Source organism: Halyomorpha halys, unplaced genomic scaffold (genome assembly GCF_000696795.3).
Source record: "Halyomorpha halys isolate HHAL.00 unplaced genomic scaffold, Hhal_1.1 Scaffold841.1, whole genome shotgun sequence".
NCBI classification, from domain to species: Eukaryota; Metazoa; Arthropoda; class Insecta; order Hemiptera; family Pentatomidae; genus Halyomorpha; species Halyomorpha halys.
In genome coordinates, this window is record NW_027108805.1 from 37,544 (window position 1) to 48,524 (window position 10,981).

Consider the following 10,981-nt stretch of genomic DNA (forward strand, 5'->3'; position numbering starts at 1 on the left):
CCAAGAGGTACCAATCTTGTTGTTTGTTTTTTGGTTTCTTTCTTACTCTCCTATTATTTTAAGAGAGGAAAAAAAAAAAAAAGAAGGTACCTAGTGTGCTGGTACTCATGATAATCAATCTGCTAAGAATGCAAAGGCAGTTGAGAGGCGCAGCCTGTAAGAAATTACTTTACCCTGAATCGGTATATTCTTTTATTTATATTTATTTATTGAAATAATATACCTATTCAAAATTATGATAATATTTACATGGTCTATAAATTAGATAATTAAACTATTTACAATTCTAGCAATAAATCAACATTATACAACATTTTTACAAAATTGGGTAGTGCTCTCTGGTGGGAAGTGATGATATACTGGATAATTAAAATTATTGATCTAGAAGATTGCCTGGGGACAGTGTGGTGGTCTTGACATCTTTATATACATCATCTTCTTTTCATTCATTTTCAGTTTTCTTGTTTTGGCTCTATTTTTTAATTCCTTAGGTTGGATGGTTCCTCCCAGGTTCTTTCACTATTTTTTCTTAGTTCAATCTGGCTTCATTCCTTTAATCGAGAGCAGATTTACTGTCTGCATCAAACCAGTTTTTCTATGATATTTTCTCTAACACACCAAGGACTCTTAACTTGTTTACGTCTTCAGTGTAGTTTTCAAGACCTACTTTGTGATGAGGTTCAGTCATTCTGAATTCTCTTGACTATCTCTACTAGAGATAGGTCTCAGTTTAGAATGAACTTGTAATGGATTACTGAATATATGATAGTTTAAGTGAGCCAAGAATCCTGTGGAAGTGACAGTGGGGAGAGAAAGGGACAAAGGACCTGAAGGGACAGCTTGGTGACGAAAGGAGAAGGTGCAGGTAGCAGATATGGAATGGAAGGTTATAGAGCATTTTAGTAAATTAACTAGACCATTAGAGACTATAAAAAATTTATAATAGTGAAAGGGGAAATAGTGTTGCCATACAGACAAGTATTGATTGTCATCAAAGATACAAAAGACAATGCTAAAGGGAATCAAATGTTAACAATTGTAAAGGCTGCTAAAACATAGTATTTAATTTAGTTTATGTCCGCAGATAAACCAGGGATTGTTCCCAATAATAACTAGCGATATCATCCTGCATAAAATTGAAAATCATAGAAATTTAATGTTGTATTTATATTTAATATCTGATTGTAATTTCTATTCCTAAGAATTCCAACTAGTATATTTATTACAAACTACTTTCTGGAAATTTGTGCAGATGCTTTCTAGTTTTAGTTTAACTTGATACCTAATTAGTTTTTCTATGTTTAATAGACAATGCTTTATGAAAATGATCTTTCAAGAAGCATTTAATTTCATATTCTTCAAGTACTCTTCTTGAATTTTGGCTGTCAGAAAAGTTATGAGTTTTTTTGGTAATGTATACACAATAATTATGTTCTGCTCTCGGTTAGTAGAAATAATTACGTAATCAAAAATTTTAATATTATTATCTACTTCAAAGTATATAACATTCTTTAAAATCTTGATAAGCTTCCTTAAGGATATTCAATATAATTTAATATATGGTAACTTCATCTTTTTGAAACTTTTGAGCTAATCCTCTCATATTTAGTAACTAATTTTGAAAAATATTGGAAAACATTTTTTTCAATGGATTCAGAAGCTTGATTATTGCATAAATTTATTAGTTTTGTTAGAATTATAGTGACGCTGTGCATGAGCGAGCTGAAAAGCCAACACCTCAATCGCTTCCCACCAGAGGGCACTACTGTGTTAGTAAAAATGTTTATTAATTGATTGAATTATAAATAGTTTAATTATCTAATATATAGACCATGTTATTGTAATTTTAAATATATTATTTTAATAAATAAACACAAACAAAAGAATATACTGATTTACAGTATAGTAATTTTTAAAGGTCGTGCCACTCACCGGCCTTTGCATTCTTAACGAATTGATCACACCCCCAAAGCTATCAGTGTACCAGTACCTCTTGAGAAACAAAAAATATACACAATTAGATACAGTATACTCTTCCAACTTTTTTTTTTTTACTTTTTTTGAGTACCACATATCGTCAATTGGAATTCGAACAATGTTATCTAACACAACAACCTTGACAGGTTGCTTATTTTTACCCTTTAGACCAAACAAAGGTGTCATCTTACAGATGAAACGAGAATGTTAATTTGATGAATAACTTTTAACTAAAATCAGAATTAATAACAATAATAATTATTTGGTTATTAATAATAAAATTAATTATACTTAAGGGTGTAACTCTCTCTAATATTCTCACGTACTTTTATGTCTGATTATCAATTCCTTATTCCTAAAGAGAAAATTAATATTTTGGAATTCTGTAATAGTACCAATTAAACTTTTTTTATCATCTAATAAGTTTCAGAATTATTGAGTTTAAAATTTCAGAAACTGAATCTAAAAACAATTCCCATGTATTATACAGCAATACCATGAACATAATATACCTCGATACAGAAAATACCCTGCTTAGTGACTTCCTCAATGCACGGGACGGGTGTGATTTGTCTTCAGTTTTAGATGAGTCCTTTTGATCCTATAAAAAAGTTATTTTTCTGTTATTTTAAGATATTAAAACAAAACAAACAACATAAATGTGTAATTTTCATTTTACCTCTCCAGGCTTTGATTTTGTCTTTCCGACTACTAATCTCTTTAATGTTTGCATCTTAGATTGTTTCTGTTCTTCATGCTCGTTTGAAGTTCCAGACTCAGCTGTGCTACAAGGTTCTGGCAACTCTGGTGCTGGTGACTAAAACAATCGATAACATTTAATTGAGAAATAAAGTATTTAATTAATACTTAATTTATTAAGTATTAATTTAATATTTAAAAAATATTAAATATAACTGACACACCAATTAATTGGGGATTCCAGATAAAAGCAGTAAAAAGTATTAAATATAATTCATTTGTAGTCAGATAATAAAATCTTAATTTTGCCAAGTTCCAAGTTGTAAGCTAGGACATGGTGGATGGCAAGGGAGTGTAGAAGGAATCCTTAAATTTTAGGACTTTTCTCAGTTTTTGGCCTCGAACTTTTAAATGACTAATGAAAAGTTTATTTCATAATTATTTAAAGAATATTAAATATGTGTTGAATGAGTGCCTAACATCACAAATTAGGTCCAAGAGTGCGTTTGGAACTGATGGCAAAATCAAATATCTTTACTAACTCTGTCTAGAAATTCTCTATAGCAACTGTAAAACCTCTACAACTTTTGTTATATATCTACTGGATATAACTTAGGGTGCTATTTTATCATATTTATAATATTATTTTATCACTAATTCTTCTATTATTTTTAGCATTAAATGTACTCTGACCAGAGTTGGTCAGGAATCATTTTATGAGTAATTTAATTACATATTCAATTACATTTTTTAATTGCATTATATCTATACTAAGATAACAATTAAATGGTGCCGAACATCAAAAATTACACTGAAGTAATTGAAATTATAGACACAATTACAATTGCTTAATAATTGCAATTACTCTATACAATTACTTCTTGGTGCTATTTAATTGCAATCACAATGCAACTTCACTTTAAATATTTTATGTATGAACATTAACATATTTATTTACTCATGATACAATCAGTTCACTGTTTATTTATATTGTCTAAATTATCACACTTAACATTTAATAATTTTTACTATTATCAAAAAACACCTGCACTAATATTTGAATTTAAATAGTTTTCTCTGGCAAGACAAAAACAACTCTTGCCCTAATGAATTATCAAAAAGATCTGCTAGATCCACTTGCTTGGTGTATGGCATTGACCAAAAAATAAAATAAATGAAAGTCTTTTTTCTTTTTAATAATCACTTAGCTGTTTCTTTATATTGAAAAATAATTTTTAATTAATTTTCAAATCTTCAAAAACTCAATCCACTTTGTATACATAAAATAACACATTTTACAAGTTCCAACTGCTGTTATATATCGCTAATTACAAGTGCATGGTAATTGGTGTTTGTTTTATCTATATTGCATTGATATATTCTAGTATCTGAAAATCATTCTAATGTATAAATATTTAAAAAATTCATGACTTGAAAACTTTTTTTTTTAATATTTATTTATTGCTATTTACAACTGTACATTATAATACATTTATTAAATCTGATCTAAGTTAAATTGGAGTGTTACAGGCGTGTAGAGAAACTACCCATTGGTAGCACTCTGTCATTTTACATTAGCTGGTCTCGTGGCCATCTTCTTTTCAGGTGCCTCGGAGGATTGTCAGGAATGGAAGAGGATGCAAGGTTAGAAACTAGGGAGTTTGAGTGGTTAGGGAGTTTATAATGGAAGGAGTGATATCTGGTTCGGGCTAGAACGGTTACATAGGGAACATTAAAGTCTTTATGTATGATTTTATTTGTGACACAGTAAGGAGCATTGAGGATTTTACGAAGGATTTTGGATTGTAAGGATTGAATACGAGAGGAATTGGAGGTTTAGTGGAGCCCCAAAGCTCAACTCCATATGTCCAGAATGGCCTTATTACAGTCATGTAGATCAGTCTTCTGTAATGTGTTGGAAGTTTAGACCATTTGTCTAGTAAGTGCTATAATAGTCGAAATCAACGTCCAGTTTCCTGTCTTTTCAGTCTTGTGTGAGCATTCCAGGTTAATCGTTTGTCCAAATGTAGTCCTAGGTAGTGGATCTGTTCGACAAGGTTAAGAGTAACATCTTTAAATGAAACTGTAGGGCAGTCACTTGAAAACTAAAAAATATTCATTTCACAGGCCAATGATCAAATAAATGTTATTTATCAACACAATGCATTAATATGCTATTTAAAACATTTAACAAAACCCATATTTCAAAGGAATTATTTATAAATTTTAAATAATTCTCCATTTAGCCTTGTAACTTTTTACATATAAAACATATACATTTTCTTTTATCATCAAAATAATAATGTTTTCTCCATGCTTTTAATATTAATAAACTTTTTTAACATTTTTGTAATATTCACATTTAACTGTTCAATTTCTAATGTATATATATGTTTTGTTAGTGGTGACAGTTAACACTTTTTGTACTTATTAGATAAGAGAGGTAAAATATGAAAAAAATTGAGAATCGGCATAAATTACTTGTAATAGAGAACAGGACAAGATCCGCTATATAAAATTTATAATTACCCATATACTATCTATTCTATTTATAAATATATTTATATATAATTACATCAGGTGTTGGTACTACAATGTTTTCTCCTTCTGGTCCTCCAATGGACACAGGATCCTTTGAAACAACATCTTCTTTGACATCTGGACAACATTCTGCTTCCATGATTTACCAACACCCAACTCCTGAAAATAAATAGCTTAATTAAATATACATCTACAATTAACAATGTACTAATCAAAATATTTATTTTATTGATACAAGTATTATTGATATGGCACACTATAAATTAAAATAGAATAATTTTTGAGATTGTCGAATGTAATTATGTATTTCTTAAATATAAACTATTAATAAATTCTCTTATACATATCTCTCACTTTAACTCATAGCTCCATTACTGCCTTTTTAAAAAAGTAAATATGTATGAATAGATAGTAAAAGCCAGGGTAGAGTGATATATAATGGGAACTCTTTCTATAAAAAACTATTTCATTTTTGAAAAGTGGGCTGGAGAAGAGCAGCTTTAATGAGTGCTGTGCTTAATTGGGAATTTTTAAAATCCATTTGGTCAAAATGTAATTTAGGAGAAAAAATGATAAGATACTGTTCAGAAAAATCAAAAACAAAAGCTTCAAGTCTCTTATCATAAGAATCATTCCCCTTTTAAGGTGAGATGAGCTATGTTTAATCCTATATTCTGTATTAGTTTATCTATGTGTTACCAATCACAAGGCATTGATAAATCATTTTATAAGGCTTACATTTAATATGATTGATGTGTAGTGTTTTTTTATTAGATTTAAATCTCTGAAACAATGAACAATGAAAGGAAAGAAAGAATACCAACCTAATCTAGCCAGAGAAAGAAAATTGAAATTTATTTTATGGAATGAAATCAATGGAGAAATGAAAAAATTAGTATATTATGGTTTATTATATATTTTTTCCCTCACAATCGCAGATTAAGAGCTGTGATGGGGGACATCGTCCAACCACCTGGAGTTTTAAATTAAATCAAATATTAAAAACTTTTTCACGATTCTTGTCATATCTAAGAGAACCGCTTGTTGAGCCACTTTAGCACATGAAGTGGTAATTTGAGTCCATCCGTTCCTGCTACTGTTGACTTCAGGATCAGCTCATTTCTCAATATTATAACTGGCATTACCACTACAGAATCTAAGTGGTACAGCTCCTTTAGCTCGGAAACGAATTCCTGATATTTCCTGTTTTTCTCCCGCACTAAAGCTAATGTTGTTGTCCCTTGGAATCATAATGTCTACAATCTTTGCTTTCTTTTCTTTCCCATTTAAAAGGAGTATGTCTGGTCTATTATGTTGCACTGTGTGGTCAGTTATAATAGATTCATCCCAAGACAGCTTGATGGGGAAGTATCATACTTGAACTATACTTCTAATATGTCCATCCATACATCCAATAGTCAGCATATCTCCACTAAGACGTTATGGAAAATTTTTGCCATATTATTATGCCTATGGAGGTTCTCTTTACCTGCTAGCATTATGTGCTGTATTGATTCCAACTGAACTGAGTATAACCGACATTTGTTGGATATTATATTGTCCTTTACACCATGCCTTCTGTACGATCGAGTAGCAATAACCTAGTCTTGAATGGCAGCCACAAGTCTTCCACATTTCAAACATTTGATTGATCTTTCTTTGTCTATGGAGGCTTCGTCCTGTTTGCTACATAATCTCTCATGCAGAGATTTGCTTTTCCATTCTGTCAGTTGTTCTTTTTCTGAAACAATATTGGATTCATCCACTTCGCAAAGGTTCAGTGAAGTCACACCATAACCCACAGTAACAATTGCCAAATAAACAACTGTGGTTTTTGAAAGGAAATATTGACGTAACAATAACTCCTGCTTGCGGCATCATGCTTCTTCGATATTTACGAGTCCTTATCCTCCTTCTTTCCTTATTATTATTCTGGAACAAAGTCCATTTAAAAATATGTTTAGATTAAACAATATATTGGCCAGAACCGGTGTGGCCGCACTTACTACTTATACTAAAATTCCATAGTGAGTATTTTTAAGTATAAAAAAATAATAATAATAATAATAAAACTATTTATTACAAGCCAATGTTTCATCCCACATTGCAGGGCTAAAAAAGATACAAACAAATAAAATGAAGTTAACAGAGTAAAATAATAATATAACATGAAATAAAAACAAACTTTGGTGTGGTTAAAAATGATGTGAAAATTTATATAAAAATAAACAAAGTAAATTAAAGAAGTACAGAGAGAAGTATAAATAAACAAGAAATACAAAAAATTAAAAGACATGTAATGAAAAGGGAAATAAAAAGAAGATAAAAGGGAAATATAAAAAATACAGTATGCACTAAAAGACAGAAAATCAAGGGAAATAAGAATAAAATAAAGATCAAGAAAAGAGAAAAGAGGTATTTTTTTGTTCTTTATTTTCTTGGCTTTTACTTTTATTCTTATTTACCTGTTTTCCCTCTTTCAGTGTGGACAGTAGTTTTGGGAGAAAGGATACGTCCATAAAGGTACTCTAAATATTTAATTTTTTTTTAATATATAATTATTCTAATGATAATATAATTTAATAGAATTTTCTTTATATTGCTATTTCAGGACAGCTACACAAATTTTCATGTGGCGATAACAATTTAAGAAATGAGTGGGAAAATATATTATGTTAGAAGCAAATAAAGGGGCTATTATGAGGAGGGTGGGAAATTGTGAGTTTCCATTTTTTTCATATTTTTAGTAAAACTAATTTTAATTTCTATGACTTCAGAGTTATTTCTAAATATTTTTTATAATCATAGGCAACTAAACACAAGAACTATAAAAATATTATGATAGAAAAATTTATTAACAGTGAATTCAAAATTCTTCCTCCGGTGTCAGGGACTCGTTTTCAGTGGAACCTAATTTATTATCCCAGAGACATTTTATGTCAGTAGCCAACATAAATCTCAAACTCATTGTTTGTTTCCACTGGAGGATTCATATGAATTTAAAAAACAATTTTATTCCTATTTTAATCAGAGTAAAACAATTTTTTAACTTTTGAAAACTAACAATAGACAGCGAGACTATAGGCAGAATCTGCTCTAAATTTTCAAAGAGAAAGAACCAGACATCATGGACAGCCTATCCTGGACTGTATATGTTTATGTATAAATAAAAAATGTTTAATTTTGGAATCGTCTCTAAAATATTACAACTTTTTTTTTCCAAAGAATTGTAGTTCGAAATTCACTTTTTTTAAAAATTATTTCCTGTATAAAATACATTTTTCCAATCATATCTTACCCCTAATAATTATCTCAATGTCTTTTTGGAGCAACAGCTGCTTGTAAAACTGAACACTATGCTATAATTAAAAAACTTGTTATTTTACATTAAGAATAGAAAATTACTGTGAAAATGAGATTTTAATGGTTTGAAAATTGTATGATTGGAAATGTTGTAGAACAGAGAAAAACATAATAAAATTATATCAGACAACAAATAAACATGACTAAATTAAGTCTCAACTAGTCAGCTTGAATATGAAATATTTATCATATCAAAATTTAGAAAGAAAATTCATTTCTAATAATAGTTTAGGCTTGAAACTTATTTACCAAAGAGTAAAATGCATCATTATGAAATTAAAGACATAAAATTTGAAAATAATAAAAATAAATTCATTTTAAACTACATTGAATTTCTATTTAAAAAATAACACAGAAGTTCAGTTACTTGTAAAAGACAATTGCAACAAAAAAATTAAATCATTATGTACTTACTTGGGTTGATCTCTTATCTTAGAAAGAACTATTTGTCATATAATGGCAGCAAAATAAGTAACTTTTACAGCATTATTTCCTAAATAATCATTTAACCATGAGTATTAAAAACAAAAGACAAACAAACTTTCAATGCCTCTTTAATATGTAATACAATAATAATTGACTATTATTTTTATTTATGATCTATTTTCATAGCTAAAAGTTAACTGTAACAAATGTTATATAAAATATTAATTACAAATATATATTTACATATGACATAGAACAAATTATTTAACTACTTAGATAATACACAATAGGTTAATTAATTAGACAAAAATTATATTAGAAGTTTAAAACTTTAAATTGCTCAAATTACTTTCTAAGGCATTTAACATTATTATTACTGTTACTATGTGAAGACTGTAATCATAATAGATGTGAGTGCAAATTATGTAATTTTAACTATTAAACATTAGTAAATTTAAAGTTTTCATGTTTTTCTTCTAATACTTACATTTTGAGAACACTATAAGACACCAAGGTACCGAAGGCCAACGACAATCAGCATAACTCCTAAAATTGTTCTTCCACTAACCATTTTTTTTTTTAGTGTCACAAAGCTGTAAAAATCAAAAATAGTACAATAAATCTGATGAGAAAGTGACAAAAATGCCATTAAATCATTAATAGGAATCAGATATCATGAAACACAAATAATACTATTTAATTTCTTCAACCGACCATAACGGATAATCTAATATATAAAAATCAATATTGTTTTTTTGTACTTTATGCACTACCATACCATCCATCCGCTTGTAATGAGGCTTTTTTTCTAAATGTTCAGGATTATCCTGGGAAGATTATAGGCTGTTCTGATTTTTTCGGTATAAAAAAAAGTTATTACAAAAAAAAGGCTCTGAAAGTATACATTTTTTTTCATGGTTATTATATGCTGATTGAATTTGTCTCTTTCAGAAGAGTAAGAACAAAATATTTCTGATTCTATTAAATGTTTTTTTTATTCAATAAAATTTTAAAAACATAATGAGGATTTCAGAGAAGTGGTCAACAAAATTTTTAAAGCAAATCATACTAATTTTTAGCATCGTCTGAAACCCTCAAACTCCAATTTTTCAAAGAAATTAAAAAATATAAATTTTTCACCTTGATATATTTGGAGAATTTTTTTTTTTATTCCAGCGACTATTGTTCATATAAACATTTATAACTCCTCTGCATTTTATCCAATTCCTACATTAATAGAACCTTTGGAAAGATGCCCCTCTGACAGAGAAATATTACTTTTCAATAAAGAAAAACTTTTCAAATGTTTTATATCTACGGTTCTAATTTGTTAAATTAGATTCACTTTGATGCAGTTTAAAGAGCCCTCAACCACTGCCGATTGGTCGAGTCATGTTGAAGTTAATTCTGTTTTCTTTTTCAAAATAAATCACAAGCTATCAATGTACAGCGAGCATTTTGGGCCATAAAATTTTATTTTCCAATTTTTTATAAAATCTATATTTATGGGTCCTCAAGGTGCTGAAAATGAATATCAACTTTGTTTAGCTCCTGAAAAATCTTTTACCACATTTTGATAGGTCAGTCTTTGTAAAAGTGTTACTAAAAAGTGTGTAATAAAAAATTAGTGTCTGTTCTGATTTCTCAGAAACCCACCCTGAGATTTAGGGCAATTATTTTATGAAATTTAAATAAAATTCTACTATGTATTTAATATTAAAGCTTTTCATTTGAACCCACGCTGTACTTAAGAAATGAGAATTAAGTAAAAACTTTTAAGATTCCTTATATATATTTTTAATAATTTTTGAGTATTACAGTATATATGATGTTTAATAAATATATATATGTTTAATTAATGTATATACATCCTCAAATATAGGAATAGCGAAGCATTGCCGGGTCGGTTAGTGAAAAATAAAAAGGAAGAAAAAGTAAAAACTTTATTCTGTCACGTAATATAAATATAAAATGA

The 10,981-nt window shown here is 28.6% G+C and overlaps 1 protein-coding gene across 2 annotated transcripts in view; it reads right to left on the bottom strand.

Moving 5' to 3' along the window:
• LOC106686582 (uncharacterized) overlaps positions 1-9,615 on the bottom strand; it is a 10,808-nt gene extending 1,193 nt beyond the window's left edge. Inside the window, exons 1-4 of one of the 2 annotated variants that reach the window (XM_067047126.1) lie at positions 9,494-9,615; positions 5,252-5,376; positions 2,657-2,794; positions 2,490-2,578 (exon numbers count right to left, since the gene is read on the bottom strand). In XM_067047126.1, coding sequence (XP_066903227.1) covers positions 2,490-2,578; positions 2,657-2,794; positions 5,252-5,356 — 332 coding nt within the window. In that variant the 5' untranslated portion in view covers positions 5,357-5,376; positions 9,494-9,615. Of the gene's footprint in view, positions 1-2,489; positions 2,579-2,656; positions 2,795-5,251; positions 5,377-8,994; positions 9,161-9,493 lie in introns of those variants that run through there. The other variant, XM_024362352.2, reaches the window with a different exon arrangement.
• Between the last annotated feature and the right edge of the window lie 1,366 nt (positions 9,616-10,981).